Below are 22,565 nucleotides of genomic sequence, written 5' to 3' on the forward strand. Positions count from 1 at the left end.
CCTCCTCTCCCCCTTTCCTCTCCCTCCTCCCCCTCCTCCTCTCCTTCCTCCTCTTCCTTTTTCTTCTCCTCCTCCTCCCTTTTCCTCCTCCCCCTTTCGTCCCCCTTCCTCCTCCTTTCCTCTTCCTTCTCCTCCTTCTCCTCCTCCTCTCCCACCTCCTCTTCCTCCTCCTCCTCCTCCTCCTCCCCCCCCCCCCCCTCCAGATCTACCTTCTTGCCCCTCAGAGCGCTCTGGGCCGCTTCATCAAGAAGCCGTTCATCAAGTTCATCTGCCACACGGCGTCGTACCTGACCTTCCTGTTCCTGCTGCTGCTGGCCAGTCAGCACATCGCCCGGACCAACCTGCACATGCAGGGACCCCCCCCCACGCTGGTGGAGTGGATGATCCTGCCATGGGTGCTCGGTACGGAGAAATACTACTCCTCCTACTCTTCTTCCTCCTCTTTTTTTCCTCATTTCCTCTTCTTCTTAATAATAATAATAATAACTTTATTTTTAAAACACTTTTCATACATTAAAAATGTAGCACAAAGTGCTTTACATGTTCGCCACGAGACAGAGACATCCCAGACACGGCCGAACGCAGCCCCCAGCGCAGACAGCCCCCACCGAGGAAACACTGGAGATATTGAATAAGAGCATAAAAGAACTAGAGACAATAAAAACATAAAACATAAAACTACCTAAAAACTACATAAAACTATATGGACTAAGAAAATTAAATAAATAAAACACTAAAAGTAGCTCAAATCAGCTCTGCTATAAGAATAAATAAGTAAGTAAACAGTAAAAGTAACTAAAAAACTTCTCATTCCTCCTCCTCCTCTTCTTCCTCCATCTCTTCTTCTCCTTCTGCTTCCTCAACCTCCACCTCTTCTTTTCCTTTTCTTCCTCCTGTTCTTGTTCTTCCTCCTCCTCTTCCTTCTCCTCTCCCTTCTTCTCCTTTCCTCCTCTTCCACTATCTCTTCCTCTCCCTTCTCCTCTTTCTCTCCCTCCTCCTCCTCCTTCTTTCATCCTCTTCCAATTCCTCTCTTTCTTCCTTCTCCTCCTCCTCTTCATCTCCCTCTTCCATTTCCTCTCCCTCCTCCTCCTTTAATCCTCTTCCTTCTCCTTTTCCTCCTCCTCTACATCTGCCTATTCCACTTCCTCTTCCTTCTTTTCCTCCTCTCCCTCATCCTCCCTCCTCCTCGTCCCCCACCTCTTCCTCTCTTCCTCTTTCTCCTCTCTATCTCCTCCTCCTTTCCCTCTTCATCTCCCTCTTTCTCCTCTCCCTCCTCCTCCCTCCTCCTCCTCCCCTACCTCTCCCTCTCTTCCTCTCTCTCTCTCTCCTCCTCCTGTATGTTCTGTATGCTGCAGCTGACAGAGGTCAGAGGTCACAGAACTTCCTGGTTTTAATCTGAGGGTCGTTGAGACGTTGGTTCAGTTAAACACCAGTGTGTCAACATGTGTGATAAGTTCAAGGACCAGTGGGAGAAAACAGTTGCAGACAGATTTATCCCCCAATGGGAAATGTAAATGTCCAACAGTTTCTGATAATAATAATGATGATAACAACAATAATAATAATAATAATAATAATACTGCTACTAATAATAATAACCGTGATAATGATGATGAAACTTTGTGATTATCTGGTGCGAGGGTCTAATTTAGAGAAAGGTGGAGGGATACATTCATCAAATCTGAGTGTGTTTATTCTGCATTTGTTTTTATTTTCTTTCATAACTGATTCCTATTAATTATTACTATTATAATTGATTCACATTGATTATTACTATAAGAAATTCACATTTACATGAACTTAAAGTTTAAATGAGTCGGTGTTCAGGAAGCGAAGCAGACGGCGAAAATATAAAAAAACCCTCCTTATTTTTTTTTTTCCACTTTGATTGCTGATCATCAAAGAAACCTGTGTGTGTGTGTGTGTGTGTGTGTGTGTGTGTGTGTGTGTGTGTGTGAGTGAGTGTGTGGGTGTGTGTGTGGTCGGGTGATCGCGAGTGTGTTGGCGGGCGGGTGGGTGGACGAGTGGGGGTGTGAAAAAGAGTGATTACATCTCCATATTCTCTTCTTCCCGAGCGATGACACCAATCATTTCCAAATCAAACCCATAATAACCACTTGAAGAAAAAAAAAAAAATGAAACCATCTGTTGCTCTTCATCGTCTCTTCCTCCTCTTCAAACACTCGATTCACTATTAACGTGTTATAACATTGATAATATGTTTACAGCAGATTCTACGGTTATATAATATGAATTAATATTAATCAGAGAAACTCAGAGCAGTGGAATAATGAGAAAAAATACTTTATATTGACTTTAAATGAGGTGTTTGTCAGTTTTGCTGTTGCTACATAGCTAGCGTTAGCGTTTAGAGCTGTTTACTCACTAGATCGCAGAGAGATTAGGAGCTATTGTTATGTTTAAAAGACAAGATGTACCTAATAATAATAAGATACAACCTTTTGAGCAGCGCTGACGTCTTCAAGGCGGCCCGGACGCTGCAGTGACTCGGTATCGGAAAATGAAGACAAGCCGAGGCATAGCTAGTTAGCATGCTAACTTTGATACGTAAAAATGGAAATACAAGCAAAACAAAAAGGATTTTTTTGTTTTGTTTTTTGAACCACATCTGTAAACAGCTGTTACTGAGTGAAGGAATAAGATTTGATGTGGAAGTCGCAGCATTTCTTGGCTCTTCAGATGCTAATGCTAAGGTTAGCTCCGTAGCAGGAGCCAAACTGACAGTTTAGCTTCATTTACGAATGACAAATTGATCTGCACTAACAAACGAGGTGCCAATCAAATTCCAATACAATTTTATTTATAAAGCACAAATTTAAATAAACACAAAGGTTTCCAAAGTGCTGTACAGTAAAACAAACACAATAAAAACATGATAAGAACATAAAATACTAAGATAAAAAACACAATAAATAATAACACAAATAATGATAATAAATGAATAAAATATCCGTGCACATAAAATCAACAACTATGTGGTGTGAAAAGCCAAAGAAAAAAGGAAGGTTTTAAGAATATGTATTTACTGTACATAGGCTATGAATATTTATATTTATTTTATATTAATATTAATATTCACGTGTTAAATGTTTCAACATCACTGGAGTAAAAAGTTCAAACGTTCGAATAGAGCAGATGAAACTCAAACTAACGTTTGACTCGTGTAAAATTGAACCTGACTTTGCCTAAAGTCGTTCACACAACACAAACATTTGTTTACTCACTGTTTACTCTGTTGACTGTGTTTACTGTGAGTTTACTGTGTTTACTGTGTTTACCGCCCGGAGGCTGCTGCAGCTGCCAGAACAAAACACTCAAACACAAGTTTGGTCACAGAGCAGAAACGCAGCAAACACAAACCACTGATGGATGACATTAATGTACTCACACAGGCATGACCGTGTGTGTGTGTGTGTGTCTGTGTGTGTGTGTGTGTGTGTGTGTGTGTGTGTGTGTGTGTGTGTGTGTGTGTTTCAGGCTTCATCTGGGCAGAGATTAAAGAGATGTGGGACGGGGGCTTCACAGAGTACATCCACGACTGGTGGAACCTCATGGACTTCGCCATGAACTCCTTGTACCTGGCCACGATATCGCTGAAGATCGTGGCCTACGTCAAGGTAAAACACTTTAACGCAAACACACAAGGACGTAAATATGATGTTTGTTGGTTTGTTTGTTTGTTTACGAGTTTAAACAAAGGGAAAGAGCAGAACGACAGGAAGTGGAAACTCACGATACACAAGTTGTTGGATTGGATGGTGTTGTCCAGGTGGTGAGGGGGTGGGGCTTTGTTGTGACATCACAAAGTGACAGGAAGTCCCGACGGCTGGTTTTTAAGTGATACACCAACATTTTTTTTTTACGTGTCTTGCCTCACTCCCGAGTCCATGACCAGCAGATAGACACCATCCTTTCGACTGTACGTGCAGTAACAAGGGAGATAGAGCCGTATCGCCCATAATTAGCTTAGCTCAAACGCTGGAAGTGGTAGTGTTAGCCTGCCTCCCACCTAAAGTCGCTAATTAGCTTAGCTCAAACGCTGGAAGTGTATGGGTAGTGTTAGCCTACCTCCCACCTAAAGTCGCTAATTAGCTTAGCTCAAACGCTGGAAGTGTATAGGTAGCGTTAGCCTGCCTCCTACTCGAGCTGAAATCAGCAGTCAGAAGCTGATTTCATTTTAGCTCTAAACTCTGTAAATATATCACTTTATCGACATTTCAAACATTTTTAGGTGAGAAAGTAGCCGTTTAGATCAGCAGTGTGTCGTTAATTTGTCTAAATACCAGCTGTTTACAACTTTGTTCGGACGAATTCGGCGCTACTCAAGCTAGCCGTTGTGACCAACGCACTTCCGGTTACTTTCACGAAATAAAACACCTGTTGCCCTTTACGTACAGAAAACCATGACGATAGAATTTGTGCTTTTACTTTGAAACAGAAAGCTAACCTACCCTCGATGTAGCTAGCTTGAACCAAAATAAACCGTCTTTGCTTGAACCCTCCGTTTTGACCGATCTCGTCCCGTTAGCGGCATTTGACCGCTCAAGATGCCTTACCGGAGAGTTTTGTCAGCTCTGAGACGAAGATCGGCCCGCCGGTTTCCGTTTGAAGAGTTTCTCTGATGACTTTAGGTGGAGGCAGGATAACACTACCCATACACTTCCAGTGTTTGAGCTAAGCTAATTAGCGACTTTAGGTGGAGGCAGGCTAACACTACCCATACACTTCCAGTGTTTGAGCTAAGCTAATTAGCGACTTTAGGTGGAGGCAGGCTAACACTACCCATACACTTCCAGTGTTTGAGCTAAGCTAATTAGCGACTTTAGGTGGAGGCAGGCTAACACTACCCATACACTTCCAGTGTTTGAGCTAAGCTAATTAGCGACTTTAGGTGGAGGCAGGCTAACACTACCCATACACTTCCAGTGTTTGAGCTAAGCTAATTAGCGACTTTAGATGGAGGCAGGCTAACACTACCCATACACTTCCAGTGTTTGAGCTAAGCTAATTAGCGACTTTAGGTGGAGGCAGGCTAACACTACCCATACACTTCCAGTGTTTGAGCTAAGCTAATTACGGGCGATACGGCTCTATCTCCCTTGTTACTGCACGCACAGTCGAAAGGATGGTGTCTATCTGCTCGTCATGGACTCGGGAGTGAGGCAAGACACGTAAAAAAAAAATGTTGCCGTATCCCTTTAAGGCTCAGTTTCTAAATACAGGCTGTACAAACATCTACCTTTATTTTGAAGGAGCTTTAACACAAACATCTACCTTTATTTTGAAGGAGCTTTAACACAAACATCTACCTTTATTTTGAAGGAGCTATAACACAAACATCTACCTTTATTTTGAAGGAGCTTTAATACAAACATCTACCTTTATTTTGAAGGAGCTTTAACACAAACATCTACCTTTATTTTGAAGGAGCTTTAACACAGACATCTACCTTTATTTTGAAGGAGCTTTAACAGAAACATCTACCTTTATTTTGAAATGGATGGATGAGACGTTAAAGTCAGTAACTTCTTCTCCACCGTCCAGCGTCGTCATTGTTGTTTATCGTTGTTTATCCGACCGCGAGTTTCTCTCTCTGATCTTTGTCTCACTTTCAGCCGCGAACACACTCTGCATGTAACACACAGACACACACACACACACACACACACACACACAGACACACACACCAGACGGCCAGGCCATCTGCAGCAGCTGTGAGTCACTGATGGTGGCGGCTGAACCTCCTACACAGGTCCTACACACACACATACACACACACATATACACACATATACACACACTTTTATCAGCACATACATATAGATACATATATAAAATGTGCAGACACACAACTTTGGATAGACGCACACCAGTCTACACACACACACACACACACACACACACACACAGACAGACAGACACACACAGTGGAAGCAGCTGTTGTTGAAGTAGATTTTACTTTCTGTATCTTTTTTTCTTTCTTCTTTCCCTTAAATATTCATCAATGTATAAAAATCCTGAGAGGAGCTCAACATTTTTTTATTTTTTTATTTTTATTTTTGCTTTGTCACTGTGTGAGTGTGCGTGTGCATGTGTGTGTGTGTTTATGTGTGTTTTGTGTGTTGAAAGAGAGAGAAAGAGAGAGAGAGAGAGACAGACGGAGGGAGGAAGTGCATCTGAGAGAAGAAGGTGCAAGAGAGTCTATAAATTAATGAGTGTGTGTGTGTGTGTGTGTGTGTGTGTGTGTGTCTATGTGCGTGTGTTCGTGTGTGTGTGTGTGTGTGTGTGTGTGTGTGTGTGTGTGTGTGTGTGTGTGTGTGTGTGTGTGTGTGTGTGTGTGTGTGTGTGTGTGTGTGGATGCTGCATGCTAATAGAGGCAGAGTTAACGAGACAGAAGTCCTGTGGAAGTCTTAATGTGGCTGAATGTGGAATGAGGAGGATGAAGCCGAGCGTGAGACAAGTTGAGGGAGACGAGCAGAAGAGATGGAGAGAGACGGGAGGAGGACGAGGGGATGAGCTGAAACAGAAGGAGAAGGGGAAGAAAGAGAAAGAGAGGGAGGAAGAGGAGGAGGATGGGAAACAGAAACAGCTGGAAAAAGAGAGAGATGAGTGGATTAAAGAGGAGAAAAAACGATATGAGAGAGAGAGAGAGAGAGAGGCCAGGTGGCTGATGGGATACGAGAGGTCACGACCTTTTACTGGGTCAAGGTGAAGGATCGTCCACATCTACCTTTATTTTGAAGGAGATTCAATACAAACATCTACCTTTATTTTGAAGGATATTCAACATAAACATCTACCTTTATTTTGAAGGAGCTTTAACACAAACAACTACCTTTATTTTGAAGGAGATTCAACATAAACATCTACCTTTATTTTGAAGGAGATTCAACATAAACATCTACCTTTATTTTGAAGGAGCTTCAACATAAACATCTACCTTTATTTTGAAGGAGCTTTAACACAGAAATCTACCTTTATTTTGAAGGAGCTTCAATACAAACATCTACCTTTATTTTGAAGGAGATTCAACATAAACATCTACCTTTATTTTGAAGGAGTCTTAACACAGAAATCTACCTTTATTTTGAAGGAGCTTTAACACAGAAATCTACCTTTATTTTGAAGGAGACTTAATACAAACAACTACCTTTATTTTGAAGGAGCTTTAACACAAACATCTACCTTTATTTTGAAGGAGCTTTAACACAGAAATCTACCTTTATTTTGAAGGAGCTTTAACACTAACATCTACCTTTATTTTGAAGGAGCTTTAACACAAACATCTACCTTTATTTTGAAGGAGCTTTAACACAAACATCTACCTTTATTTTGAAGGAGCTTTAACACAAACATCTACCTTTATTTTGAAGGAGCTTCCACACAAACATCTACCTTTATTTTGAAGGAACTTTAACACAAACATCTACCTTTATTTTGAAGGAGCTTTAACATAGAAATCTACCTTTATTTTGAAGGAGCTTCAACACAAACATCTACCTTTATTTTGAAGGAGCTTCAACACAAACATCTACCTTTATTTTGACGGCGATTCAATACAAACATCTACCTTTATTTTGAAGGAGCCTTAACACAGAAATCTACCTTTATTTTGAAGGAGCCTTAACACAGAAATCTACCTTTATTTTGAAGGAGCTTCAACACAAACATCTACCTTTATTTTGAAGGAGCTTTTATACAAACATCTACCTTTTATTTTGAAGGAGCTTTAATACAACTCGTCAACTCCTCGTCCTCCTCCTCTGATTGGCTGAGAACTCTGCTCATTTGCATAATTATAAAATAAAAGCAGGAAGTTAGTGCAAAGCAGTATAAGAGCAGTTGAATAGTTGCCAAGTTCATGGACATATGTGAATAATTATTATTATATTTTTATTTTTATTTATTCTTCTTCTATTTTATCTTATTTTATTCTGTTCCTTTTCTACTTTTTATTTTATGTATATCTCACGTTGTGTTGAATTCTCGTACAATTCAGGAGTTTGTAACAAAGAAAGATTTTCCTGCGGGGACAAATAAAGTAAATCTGAATCTGAATAGAAATGTGTCCGTCTCCGTCGATGGACTCTGTGTCGATAAAGTTTGTCATCTTTCATCATGTCTCCCTCTCCCCCTCTCTCTCTCTCTGTCTCTCCAGTACAACTCGTCTCGTCCGAGGGAGGAGTGGGAGATGTGGCACCCGACGCTGATCTCCGAGGCGCTGTTCGCCATCGCCAACATCTTCAGCTCGCTGCGACTCATCTCCCTCTTCACGGCCAACTCCCACCTGGGGCCGCTGCAGATCTCTCTGGGCCGCATGCTGCTCGACATCCTCAAGTTCCTCTTCATCTACTGTCTGGTACAAACACACACACACACACCCAACTCTGCAACACTGGTCTGTCTGAGGGGGCTTTGAATGCACCGCGGCTCTAGAGTCGTTCTGGTCAATCAATCAGTCTTTATTTCAGACTTTCTTCACTTGTTTCAGCAATTTATTCAGCTCTTTCAGCTTCCAGCTTTCAGCATTCACACGTATTTCCTTCCAATCAATCTTTACTTCAGACTTTCTTCACTTAATTCAGCAATTTATTCAGCTTCCAGCTTTCAGCATTCACACGTATTTCCTTCAGGAAATGCATTCTCTAGTCTAGACTCAATTGGTCCATATAAAATACGAGACAGACACACGTTTAAAATCAACATTTTAGTTGAGTATTTAAGTTTTATTTTTTCTTTAGATTTGTCTTTTTGCACTGACATGATGCCAGTACGGTGGCCTTGTTAGGACACACCAGATTCAGCTTTTTCAATAGAAGAACAGTTTTAAAAAAACAAAAGTCACCACTTGGATTTAACTAAGCTAATAGGTCAGAGCCTCCCATTGGATAATTACAGTTTCAGCTGACAACAACTTATTTAAAACCTAACTGACAGACTTTCTTCACTTAATTCAGCATTGTTCAGCAATTTATTCAGCTCATTCAGCTTCCAGCTTTCAGCATTCACACGTATTTCCTTCAGGAAATGCATTCTCTAGTCTAGACTCAATTGGTCCGTATAAAATACGGTTTAAAATCAATGTTTTAGTTGAGTATTTTAGTTTTATTTTTGCTTTTTTAGTTGTTTTCTTTGCACTGACATGATGCCAGTACGGTGGCCTTGTTAGGACACACCAGATTCAGCTTTGTCAGTCAAAGAACAGTTTTAGCATTAATATACACCGCCCGTCCAAAAAAACAAAAGTCACCACTTGGATTTAACCAAGCTAACAGGTCAGAGCCTCCCATTGGATAATTACAGTTTCAGCTGGCAACAACTTATTCAACCCCCCCCTACCCTACCCACACCTGTGCAACACTGGTCTGTCTGAGTGGGCTTTGAATGCACCGCGGCTCTAGAGTCATTCTGGTCAATCAATCAATCTTTACTTCAGACTTTCTTCACTTAATTCAGCAATTTATTCAGCTCATTCAGCTTCCAGCTTTCAGCATTCACACGTATTTCCTTCAGGAAATGCATTCTCTAGTCTAGACTCAATCGGTCCGTGTAAAATACACCATAAGAGACAGACACACAAGACAAGAGGATAAAAAAAAAAAAATCTGGTTTAAAATCAACATTTTAGTTGAGTATTTAAGTTTTATTTTTGCTTTTTTAGTTGTTGTTTTTTGCACTGACATGATGCCAGTACGGTGGCCTTGTTAGGACACACCAGATTCAGCTTTGTTGTTGGAAACAAACACACATGGAGGAGAGGAGGGTTAGAGACACAGAGGAGGAGACACCAGATTTCAGATTTAATTTAACCCTCCTGTTGTCCTCTTGGGTCAAGGATGGAAGGAAGGATGAAGGGAAAGATGGAAGGAAAGAAGGAAGGGAGAAAGGAAGGTAGGATAGAAGGAGGGAGGGAACAGATTGAGTTAATTGGGTCAAAAAAGGAAGGACGAAGGGAAGGAAGGAAGAAAAGAAGGGAGGGAAAAAGGATTGTGGAAAGAAGGAAGGGAAAAGGGAAGGAAAGAAAGATGGAGGGAGGGAACAGTTTCGTTCAAGGAAGGAAGAAGAAAGAAGGAAGGAAGGGAGGGAAAAGTGATTGTGGAAAGAAGGAAGGGAAAAGGGAAGGAAAGAAAGATGGAGGGAGGGAACAGATTCGTTCAAGGAAGAAAGAAGGGAAGGAACAGATCAGGTCAATTGGATCAAAAGAGGAATAAAGTAAGGACAAAGGGAAGGAAGGAAAGAACAAAGGAAGGGAATAAGGGTTGTGGAAAGAAGGAAGGGGAAATGGAAGGAAAGAAAGATGGAGGGAGGGAACAGATTGGGTCAATTGGATCAAAAGAGGAAGGAAGGAAGGACGAAGGGGAGAAAGGAAGGAAGGAAAGAAGGAAGGAGGAAGGGAACAGATTGGGTCAATTTGACCCAGAAGGACGACAGGAGGGTTAAACTTGAGTCTGGCTCATGTAGTTAGTTATGAAGAGAAGAGAAAACCAGCACCCTCCAATCAGCTCCTTTTAACTTTTTATTGTAGGACAGGCAGGCAGGACAGACGTTTCGACCGAAGTCTTTTTCAATGTAAACACACAGGTGCCTGAGGTGGGAGATAAATACCCTAGAGGCTAATTGAACCAGGTGTATGACCCTCAGTCATTAGACCTCCTCACAGAAAATACACATGAACACACATAAGGCCCACAGGGCAAAACATCACAAACAAAGGGCTACAAAATACCCTCCAGTGTACAAGAATACAAAAATATATACATTAAATATTAAATATTAGAAAAAATGTCAAGGCACCAGAGCCACCATGGAGCCTTACATAACATGAAGCATAATGACACTTACAATGAAAAACAAGGACATAAGGGCAACAGTGTCTCATGTTAATAAATAAATATCTGACCCCCTCCACATTAAGTGAAGGGAGGGGTACTCAAAAAAGCCTCGAAACAGAGACCACAAAACAGACCCAAACAAGCCTCAAAAAGAGACCACTGAATATAGACCCCGTAAAATTCAAACCGCTGGTCAAAGTACAAAAATATTTTTTGAAAATTGTTCGTATCGTATCATTTAAGTATAGAATGAGAAAACGCTACAATATAGTATACAAAAAATTTATCTACATGTAAATATCAAATCTGACAAGGCGCAAGAGAGACCATAGTAGACCTTTACATTAACACATAGCCTCATAACATTACAGCGCAAACACAGACGTCGGTGCCTCAATCTGACAGTTGTAATTCTGTGTATTAGAACCCCTCTACAAGGGGTATACAAAGCAGAGACCAGCAGGCCTCTAAAATAGAGACTGCTGACCAATAGTAAGTTACAAGTCCGTATACATAAATCACATTAAATAAAACAATTTAAGAGCAGTTCTTCATTCATTCCCCTAGGATATTCTGTCTGTAAGTTATGAATCCAGAATGCCTCCCTTTGCAAAAGTGCTTTTTCCCTGTCCCCCCTCTTTTTAGTGGTTTAACTTCTTCAATACCTTGGTATCTTAAAGAGCAGACATCATGGCCTGCTGCATTAAAGTGTCTTGCTACAGACGATTTTTCATCTTTATTTCTAATGCTGCTCTTATGTTCGCAGATACGGGTCTTGAGCTCTCTTTTAGTCTTCCAACGTAGCATAAGCCGCAGGGGCACTTTAACAAATAAACAACATACTTAGTTTTGCATGAAATCCTGCCTCTAACTCTGAATTTTTTCCCAGAATGTGGATGTGTGAACACCTCACTTTTAATCATGGCATTGCAGTGTACACAGTTACAACTGGGAAATTGCCACTGGGTAAACTAAACAAAAAATGTTGTGGCTGAACATAACAGTCGGCTCTAACAAGCTTCTCTCTCAAATTTGGGGCCCGTTTTTGGGCAAAAATAGGAATATCTTTAAAAACATGTCCCACAGTGGGATCACTGGACAAAATATGCCAGTGACTCTTGACAATGTTCTTGATTTTAACAGAAACATTAGAGAAGGTAAAGGCACACACAATACTAGAGGTGGGAGTAGGGGTGGGAGGGGGGGATTTTGATGTCAACAAGTTTTTTCTTTCTAGGGACCTAACTTTTTGTAGGCACCTATCAAGGGTACACTTATCATAGCCCCTTGATAAAAAACGGGCACACACCTCTGCGCTTGTTTCTCGAAAGCAGTGTTGGAGCTGCATATTCTCTTAACTCTGAGTAACTGGCTGTATGGTAACCCTCTTTTTAAGCCTGGAGGATGGTAACTCGTAAAATCTAGAACACTGTTTGTATCGGTTTCTTTTCTGTATACCTTGGTATTAAGTTTTTCAGATTTTTGAACATGTACATCCAGAAAAGAAATAGAATCTCTGCTGAACTCCAGAGAAAACTTAATGGAGGGCACCCTAGAATTGATATACTCTTTAAACTCCTCCAGTTGTTCTACCGTGCCAGAAAAAATGAAAAACACATCGTCAATGTAGCGATACCAGCATATTAGAAAAGGAAAAAATGGATTCTTATTGTAAACAAAATCCTCCTCAAACTTGCCCATGAATAAATTTGCATAGTTTGGAGAGCAAGGACTGCCCATGCTAACCCCTTGGCATTGCAAATAAAAAGAGTCTTCAAACTTGAAATAATTCCTCTTCAAAATAAGTTCAGACATTTCTACCAAAAAATCAGTAGGAGGAGAGAGGACATCTCTTTTCTTGAGATAATATTCCAAGGCCTCTAATCCAGCTGCATGTGGAACATTAGTATATAAGCTAGTGACATCCATAGTACAAACAAGTGCATCATGAGGGATATTTTGTAAAGCATCAATTTTGTTCAAAAAGTCAGTAGTGTCTTTTATAAAGGAAGGTAATCGAGACACCTCTGCTTTAATGTGTAAATCAAGATATTGTGAAATAGGTTCAGTGAGAGACTGTGTGCCAGCCACGATGGGCCGGCCAGGCACTGGTTCTACATTGCTCTTATGAATCTTAGGAAGTGTATAGAACACTGGACGTACAGGGTGTTTCTGAAGCAAGAACTTATATTCACTTTGAGAGATGAGCATCTCGCTTACAGCTTTACTCAAAAAAACATCCACTTCTTTAAGAAACTTAATAGTGGGATCACATGTAAGAGGTGTATAAAAAGAACTATCACTCAGTTGTCTCAAAATTTCTTTTCTGTATGCTTCTTTACTTTGTACAACGATAGCTCCACCTTTGTCGGCTTTACGAATAACAATAGAATTGTCTTTGGATAACTCAAGCAGAGCATTCTTTTCTTGTGGAGAAATGTTCGAATGTAGTTTATTTTTGTTAGTCTCTTGTACCTGAGAAGATACATCCCGCTCAACCAGCCTGCAAAACGTGGCTACAGATGAATTAAGGGCAGGAGGAACAAAAGTGCTCTTAGCTTTCAGTCTGTGAGGAGCGCTGGTCCCAGCAGATTCGGGCTCATCTTCAAAAGTCTGTTGTGAGGGAGGCAACTGGTTAGAAGTCTCCTTATCAAAAAAAGCTCTCAATTTCACAGACCTTAAAAACTTAAACACTTCAATTCTCGTATTAAATGAATCAACTTTTTTACAAGGAACAAAAGACAGACCTTTAGAGAGGACGGAGATCTCGTGTTCTGTAAGAGGCCTGTTGGAAAGGTTTATCACGTTCAGGTCTCGGTCCTGGGCCCCCCGGTGTGAGCGGTGTCTCCTCCCGCCCCGCCTGGTGGCCCGTTTCTTGCCGCTCTTCTGGTGTAATACCTGGTGGTGGGTTTCTCTAAAAAACGCCGTCTCCTGGTGTGGTTAGAGGGCCCATCGCTGCCTGACTCCCCTGCAGATGTTTCACTGGAGCCCGTGAAGTTGCCATGGTGACGTCTGTGGCGATGAGCTGTGCGTCCGTCTGAGGTCATCCAGGAATACACTCGGTCGTTTTTATAATCTAGTGTATCCCTGCGGTATTTCTTTAGTTTTGTCTCGGTGAGTTGTGCTTTGTAGGAGTCAAGAGCCGCGGTACACTTTTCTTCAATCTCCTGGAACTGTTGCATCGTGAGTTTAGCTTTCAGATGCAACAGTTCCAGGAGATTGAAGAAAAGTGTACCGCGGCTCTTGACTCCTACAAAGCACAACTCACCGAGACAAAACTAAAGAAATACCGCAGGGATACACTAGATTATAAAAACGACCGAGTGTATTCCTGGATGACCTCAGACGGACGCACAGCTCATCGCCACAGACGTCACCATGGCAACTTCACGGGCTCCAGTGAAACATCTGCAGGGGAGTCAGGCAGCGATGGGCCCTCTAACCACACCAGGAGACGGCGTTTTTTAGAGAAACCCACCACCAGGTATTACACCAGAAGAGCGGCAAGAAACGGGCCACCAGGCGGGGCGGGAGGAGACACCGCTCACACCGGGGGGCCCAGGACCGAGACCTGAACGTGATAAATCTTTCCAACAGGCCTCTTACAGAACACGAGATCTCCGTCCTCTCTAAAGGTCTGTCTTTTGTTCCTTGTAAAAAAGTTGATTCATTTAATACGAGAATTGAAGTGTTTAAGTTTTTAAGGTCTGTGAAATTGAGAGCTTTTTTTGATAAGGAGACTTCTAACCAGTTGCCTCCCTCACAACAGACTTTTGAAGATGAGCCCGAATCTGCTGGGACCAGCGCTCCTCACAGACTGAAAGCTAAGAGCACTTTTGTTCCTCCTGCCCTTAATTCATCTGTAGCCACGTTTTGCAGGCTGGTTGAGCGGGATGTATCTTCTCAGGTACAAGAGACTAACAAAAATAAACTACATTCGAACATTTCTCCACAAGAAAAGAATGCTCTGCTTGAGTTATCCAAAGACAATTCTATTGTTATTCGTAAAGCCGACAAAGGTGGAGCTATCGTTGTACAAAGTAAAGAAGCATACAGAAAAGAAATTTTGAGACAACTGAGTGATAGTTCTTTTTATACACCTCTTACATGTGATCCCACTATTAAGTTTCTTAAAGAAGTGGATGTTTTTTTGAGTAAAGCTGTAAGCGAGATGCTCATCTCTCAAAGTGAATATAAGTTCTTGCTTCAGAAACACCCTGTACGTCCAGTGTTCTATACACTTCCTAAGATTCATAAGAGCAATGTAGAACCAGTGCCTGGCCGGCCCATCGTGGCTGGCACACAGTCTCTCACTGAACCTATTTCACAATATCTTGATTTACACATTAAAGCAGAGGTGTCTCGATTACCTTCCTTTATAAAAGACACTACTGACTTTTTGAACAAAATTGATGCTTTACAAAATATCCCTCATGATGCACTTGTTTGTACTATGGATGTCACTAGCTTATATACTAATGTTCCACATGCAGCTGGATTAGAGGCCTTGGAATATTATCTCAAGAAAAGAGATGTCCTCTCTCCTCCTACTGATTTTTTGGTAGAAATGTCTGAACTTATTTTGAAGAGGAATTATTTCAAGTTTGAAGACTCTTTTTATTTGCAATGCCAAGGGGTTAGCATGGGCAGTCCTTGCTCTCCAAACTATGCAAATTTATTCATGGGCAAGTTTGAGGAGGATTTTGTTTACAATAAGAATCCATTTTTTCCTTTTCTAATATGCTGGTATCGCTACATTGACGATGTGTTTTTCATTTTTTCTGGCACGGTAGAACAACTGGAGGAGTTTAAAGAGTATATCAATTCTAGGGTGCCCTCCATTAAGTTTTCTCTGGAGTTCAGCAGAGATTCTATTTCTTTTCTGGATGTACATGTTCAAAAATCTGAAAAACTTAATACCAAGGTATACAGAAAAGAAACCGATACAAACAGTGTTCTAGATTTTACGAGTTACCATCCTCCAGGCTTAAAAAGAGGGTTACCATACAGCCAGTTACTCAGAGTTAAGAGAATATGCAGCTCCAACACTGCTTTCGAGAAACAAGCGGCAGAGGTGTGTGCCCGTTTTTTATCAAGGGGCTATGATAAGTGTACCCTTGATAGGTGCCTACAAAAAGTTAGGTCCCTAGAAAGAAAAAACTTGTTGACATCAAAATCCCCCCCTCCCACCCCTACTCCCACCTCTAGTATTGTGTGTGCCTTTACCTTCTCTAATGTTTCTGTTAAAATCAAGAACATTGTCAAGAGTCACTGGCATATTTTGTCCAGTGATCCCACTGTGGGACATGTTTTTAAAGATATTCCTATTTTTGCCCAAAAACGGGCCCCAAATTTGAGAGAGAAGCTTGTTAGAGCCGACTGTTATGTTCAGCCACAACATTTTTTGTCTAGTTTACCCAGTGGCAATTTCCCCTGTTGTAACTGTGTACACTGCAATGCCATGATTAAAAGTGAGGTGTTCACACATCCACATTCTGGGAAAAAATTCAGAGTTAGAGGCAGGATTTCATGCAAAACTAAGTATGTTGTTTATTTGTTAAAGTGCCCCTGCGGCTTATGCTACGTTGGGAAGACTAAAAGAGAGCTCAAGACCCGTATCTGCGAACATAAGAGCAGCATTAGAAATAAAGATGAAAAATCGTCTGTAGCAAGACACTTTAATGCAGCAGGCCATGATGTCTGCTCTTTAAGATACCAAGGTATTGAAGAAGTTAAACCACTAAAAAGAGGGGGGGACAGGGAAAAAGCACTTTTGCAAAGGGAGGCATTCTGGATTCATAACTTACAGACAGAATATCCTAGGGGAATGAATGAAGAACTGCTCTTAAATTGTTTTATTTAATGTGATTTATGTATACGGACTTGTAACTTACTATTGGTCAGCAGTCTCTATTTTAGAGGCCTGCTGGTCTCTGCTTTGTATACCCCTTGTAGAGGGGTTCTAATACACAGAATTACAACTGTCAGATTGAGGCACCGACGTCTGTGTTTGCGCTGTAATGTTATGAGGCTATGTGTTAATGTAAAGGTCTACTATGGTCTCTCTTGCGCCTTGTCAGATTTGATATTTACATGTAGATAAATTTTTTGTATACTATATTGTAGCGTTTTCTCATTCTATACTTAAATGATACGATACGAACAATTTTCAAAAAATATTTTTGTACTTTGACCAGCGGTTTGAATTTTACGGGGTCTATATTCAGTGGTCTCTTTTTGAGGCTTGTTTGGGTCTGTTTTGTGGTCTCTGTTTCGAGGCTTTTTTGAGTACCCCTCCCTTCACTTAATGTGGAGGGGGTCAGATATTTATTTATTAACATGAGACACTGTTGCCCTTATGTCCTTGTTTTTCATTGTAAGTGTCATTATGCTTCATGTTATGTAAGGCTCCATGGTGGCTCTGGTGCCTTGACATTTTTTCTAATATTTAATATTTAATGTATATATTTTTGTATTCTTGTACACTGGAGGGTATTTTGTAGCCCTTTGTTTGTGATGTTTTGCCCTGTGGGCCTTATGTGTGTTCATGTGTATTTTCTGTGAGGAGGTCTAATGACTGAGGGTCATACACCTGGTTCAATTAGCCTCTAGGGTATTTATCTCCCACCTCAGGCACCTGTGTGTTTACATTGAAAAAGACTTCGGTCGAAACGTCTGTCCTGCCTGCCTGTCCTACAATAAAAAGTTAAAAGGAGCTGATTGGAGGGTGCTGGTTTTCTCTTCTCTTCATGTTTGCCTTGGCCGTGCACCTCCACATGAGAGTTTTTATCTCCTTTTTTGAGATTCAGGGTGAGTGCTCACTACCTCCGTTCTGAATTCATGTAGTTAGTTACACACCTGGGGCAGAGTCCAGCTGTTCCCCCGACAGCCAGATGTGGACGTAGCATCTGACCATCAGGATGAGTCTTTATTTTTTTATTTCGCTGTTTCGCTCTCTGCATCTTTTGAGGAAGATGGAAGTGGAACGCTTCGAAGGACGTCACAGTCGGAGCTACGACACCGTCCACATGTGGATCGTTGAGTTCCCTCTAGTCCTAAAAACCAATCCCAGGGAGCCTTGCTGCTGCTGCTGTCTTTACGTAACGCCGTGCTGCCGCCTCAGATGAAAGCTGCTTCAGAGCGCCGGCCCCCCGAGGAGCCGAGCAGAGCGAGCGCCGCTTCCTGTAACAAACTGCACACTGCAAAAAATCAAATATCTTACCAAGAATATTTGTCTTATTTCTAGTCAAAATGTCATTTCTAGTCAAAACAAATCTCATTATACCTAAAATAAGACTCATCACATTAAAAAGTAGTTTGTTTTTAGACATTTTTTCCTTCTTTCAAGCATATTTTCACTTTAAATAATCGATAGTGGATCAAGTTTTTCTTCCTTATTACAAGCACAAAAAACCTGCTTTCACAGGAAGATTTTTCTACTTATTTCAAGTGAAAATTAGTTTGAAACAAGTGAAATTATCTAAAAACAAGTTAATTTTTAGGTGATGAGTCTTATTTTACGTGGAAAGGGATTAGTTTTGACTAGAAATGAGACATTTGGACAAGAAATAAGACAAATATTCTTGGAAAGATTTTGAGTTTTTGCAGTGCAACGTCGGGTCAAAATGGAAAAAAAGAAAAAAAGAAAAAAAAACTCACTCAACTGCTTCCAAAAATAATTTGAGCACCAGTGCATGAGTGAGGATTTCATCAGGGATTAAATGAAGTGTGTGTGTGTGTGTCTCTGTGTCTGTGTGTGTGTGTGTGCAGGTCCTGCTGGCGTTCGCCAACGGCCTGAACCAGCTCTACTTCTACTACGAGACCACGGCGTCGGAGGAGCCCAACAACTGCAAGGGCATCCGCTGTGAGAGGCAGAACAACGCCTTCTCCACGTGAGTCGCATCGCCAACACACACACACACACACACACACACACACACACACACACACACACACACACACACACATAGATCTGACATTTAAGGATAAAGGTGAAACCGTGTTGGAAGTCAATCAATGAAATCCTGATGCAACAAATAAGATAAACAGACGTTCATGATTCCCAGATGATGAACCTGTAACACTTTGGTGTCAAGATCGACTGATATGATGTTGTTTTTTTAGGGCCGATACCGATACCGATACCGATTATTAGCAACCAACAAAACTGATATTTGATATTTGGAACTGCTATTGATTTACAGTAAAAATATTTTTTTTTATATTTTCAAAATTCAGAACAACACACCTGGGATTAGACTGAAAACAGTAAATATTTTGTTTTATACACTGTAAAAAACCTTGAATATGGGGTGCCGTTTAGCTCAGTTGGTAGAGCCAGAGTTCCATACGTAGAGCCCATAGTCCTCGCTGGTTCGATTCCACCAGTGGCCCTTTGCTGCATGTCACCCCCCTCTCTCTGTCCCCCCATTTCCTGTCTCTGTACAGCTGACCTATCAAATAAAGGCCCTAAAATATACTTTAAAAAAAAGACGTTAATTTTTTGTAGAATAACGCGAACTCATACAGAAAAGCAGAACAGAGATTTTTTTTTTTATCTCAGAAATTTAGATTTTTCTTAGAAATTCTGACTTTTAGTTGTTTTCAAGGTAAATTCATATGCGTTCCATTTTTCATCAAGCAGTCTCTGTATTTCCCTCTAAAACAACTCTGTCTGGTAACGTTGTGTTACTATTTCATAGCGTGGTGAATGTGCAGGTCACAACTTGTCCACCAGAGCGTTTTGGAGTTGTTGGATTGTGTATTTGATGAGTTTGATGAGGGAAACCAAGAAAGAAATCCCATGAGCCTCCGTAGCGTAGCTCTGAGCAGCTCACGGCTCTGCTCCGCCGTTCTAAAAATAGCTTGCACCGACAATTAAAGGTAACGAACCTACTGCTATGACTATAGGGATTATGGCAATGGGCCAATTTGACAAAAATGTTGAACTATCCCTTTAATGCTAAATGATTTGTTGAGTTACCAACAGGTTGGAATTAGTTCTTGTGAATGTCAAATATTTCAGAAACTCTCTGAATTGCTGAGGTTGTGTTTTATGTGTTATTATTCGTGGTTTCCAGAGGATGAACCACAAAAAAGACTTAAAACATAAAAATAAAAAACATAATAATATGGAAGGGTGAAGTCGGAGAAGAATATTAATGTTTAGTTTTTTCTTTGCTGTGAAGTTGCAGATTCGTTAATGTGGAAACAAAACCAAACACACACACACACACACACACAGAGCCAGTGTGTCTGTGCTGATGGAGGCAGAGTCGGAGCCAAAGCCAAAGAGTCGGTGTTTCCAAGTATTGATCGATCGGGCGCGTGGTTTGTTTTAGATAATAGCCGTATTGATTTGCGATCGATCCCCGTCACCGTGGCGATCAGAGCTGAGACTTTAAAAACCCGTTCTGTTGTTGATGGATGGTTAAGATCCAATCAACATATTATTGTTAGTTTGAAGCAGCAGCAGCAGTTGGAGCGAGTCGAGTCCGACGTGTTGCCGTGGTGATTGACATCACAGAGATCACAACAGGACGACATCTCTCCGTGACTTTGGGAAACCACGATCGTTTTGAATCTTTTGTCTGAACGCGTTTTTTACTGTTTCACAGCTGCTTTGCTAAAGTTAACGAGACGATTGATCCGTTTGTGTTTGTTAGTTCAGTTATTGTTGTGTTAACTTTGAGTTTTGACCCTTAGTTTGAGTCTTTATGTTAAACACAGTGAGGCCTTCGAGGGGTTTCTGGACGGTGTTTTTCGCTGTTTTTGTTTTGGTTCATGTGTAATAAAGTTACATTTGAACAAAGCAGCACATTTAAACATTAACATTGAACATTTAAACATTTTAAAACATATTTAAAGTTCATACTGTGGAGACAGTTTGATACTTCAGCACCACGGACAGCGACAGGGTTTAACGACTGAACTGTGTTAATGAGCAGAAATCTTCACTCAGAGTTTCATAATCTTAAAGATTATTGACAGTTTTAACCAATCACAGTGTCAGGTTCGACAAAAAAAACTTCCTTTGTGACCCGCTCTGGCGAATTGAGTTAGAAGTAGCAACGTTCTTTTTTTGATCATCAGCTGATTTTTTTGACTGTTCGACTGTGCGTGCAGTAACAAGGGAGATAGAGCCGTATCGCCCGTAATTAGCTTAGCTCAAACACTGGAAGTGTATAGGGGTCATTCTACGAAACCGGTGCCATTTCAACCTTCAAATTTTCAAAGATTTCATGGCGAGATTTTTTTTTTTTTTTTAAGCCATAACATGAAATATATGTTAATCCTCCCAAAAAAGATATTTTCCCACCTCAGGCATAAAATCCTTATTAATATTATCATTTTTTTCAAGACGTGGGAGATATTCATTTACCACCCCGTCACGGACAATGTGTACACCATTTGAGTAAAAATGCATGAAATAAATTATAAAATAAATATGTTTTCTAAACAGTTAAATGTCCTTAATCAGGAATCCATCTATGTAAAGTATGTTATTTAATCAGATTTTTTCATTTTTAGATGTTTGATATTGAATTCTGAATTTAACATGTCATCGATCACATTGTTTTTGTACAAAAAGTACTACTTCACTTGATTTAAAAAAAAAAAGTTACATTAATTTCATTTGTCCACAAAATAAGAACATTAATAAACATTAATTTATGGAGAATTTCACTCCCTTCCCATATTTTTTTTGACAAAATGACTATGTGACGGGGTGGTAAGTGATGTGACGGGGTGGTGTACTGTGACGGGGTGGTAAAAACCTATATGATCTGTGGTATTTTAGCCTTCATGTTACATGAGAAACTTTTGTTGATTCTAGATATTACTTGGAAACACTTTTAAACACTTAAAATACTTGAACACATTGAAAACTGCACCTTGCTTCAATGACTTGAAAATCTGGATACTTGCACATTCATTAATTGGATATACAGTACTATGCCAGTACTATGCCTACCACCCATTACCACCCCGTCACATACCACCCGCGTCACACTAAAACGTGACGGGGTGGTATGTGACAGGGTGGTAAATTTCATGCCAAAATGATTGCAGTTCTCCATATGGTCAAGTTCCAAGAACAAAAATACATGCATTCAATTTGAAATATCATTTTCTTTCTAATAATATTGAAAAAAACAGAATAAAAAACGGTTTTCCCTGTCTAATTTGCGTGACGGGGTGGTAGGGTCATGATACCAAAGTCTCCATTTTGAAATTTGGGTTGCTGTGCCTCATTTTGCTGGATCAGGTCACAATTAATCAGGATTTTAGCAGAAAATAAAGAAAAAAAGGAAGAGTTTATTAAGGTTTCAGACGTTTTCTCCTCAGTGATGAAGGTTTTTTAAACTCAGAGGAGGAGGAGGATGTTGTTGTTGTTGTGGATGATGTTGATTTTGTTGATGATTCAGCTCCGACTTGTTTGTTTGCGTCGTAAAAAAAAACAAAAAAAAGGATGCAAGTTAAAAAAAATAAAAAAATAAAAAACTCGACTGGAAACAAACATCAGATCGCCACGGCAACGCCTCCCATGATGCATCATCATCATCATCACACAAACAAACAGGAACGAAGGCAGCAGCATTCATCAGCATTCATGAAGCTGTGTGTGTCTGTGTCTGTGTGTGTGTGTGTGTGTGTGTGTGGACGTTGTAATTCACACTTATCAACATTTATGAGCTATTTCACAGGATC

General features: G+C 40.6%; 1 protein-coding gene across 1 annotated transcript in view; it reads left to right on the forward strand.

Annotated features, from left to right (window-relative positions):
• trpc5a (transient receptor potential cation channel, subfamily C, member 5a) overlaps nt 1–22,565 on the forward strand; it is an 87,124-nt gene that overhangs the window by 50,174 nt on the left and 14,385 nt on the right. The window contains exons 9-12 of the mRNA XM_085806305.1: nt 204–402; nt 3,499–3,638; nt 8,180–8,380; nt 18,624–18,745. Of these exons, the coding sequence (XP_085662431.1) occupies nt 204–402; nt 3,499–3,638; nt 8,180–8,380; nt 18,624–18,745 (662 nt within the window). The remainder of the gene's footprint in view (nt 1–203; nt 403–3,498; nt 3,639–8,179; nt 8,381–18,623; nt 18,746–22,565) is intronic.

The sequence above is a fragment of the Trachurus japonicus genome, chromosome 18 (assembly GCF_045865225.1).
Source record: "Trachurus japonicus isolate A0001 chromosome 18, Traja_1.0".
NCBI classification, from domain to species: Eukaryota; Metazoa; Chordata; class Actinopteri; order Carangiformes; family Carangidae; genus Trachurus; species Trachurus japonicus.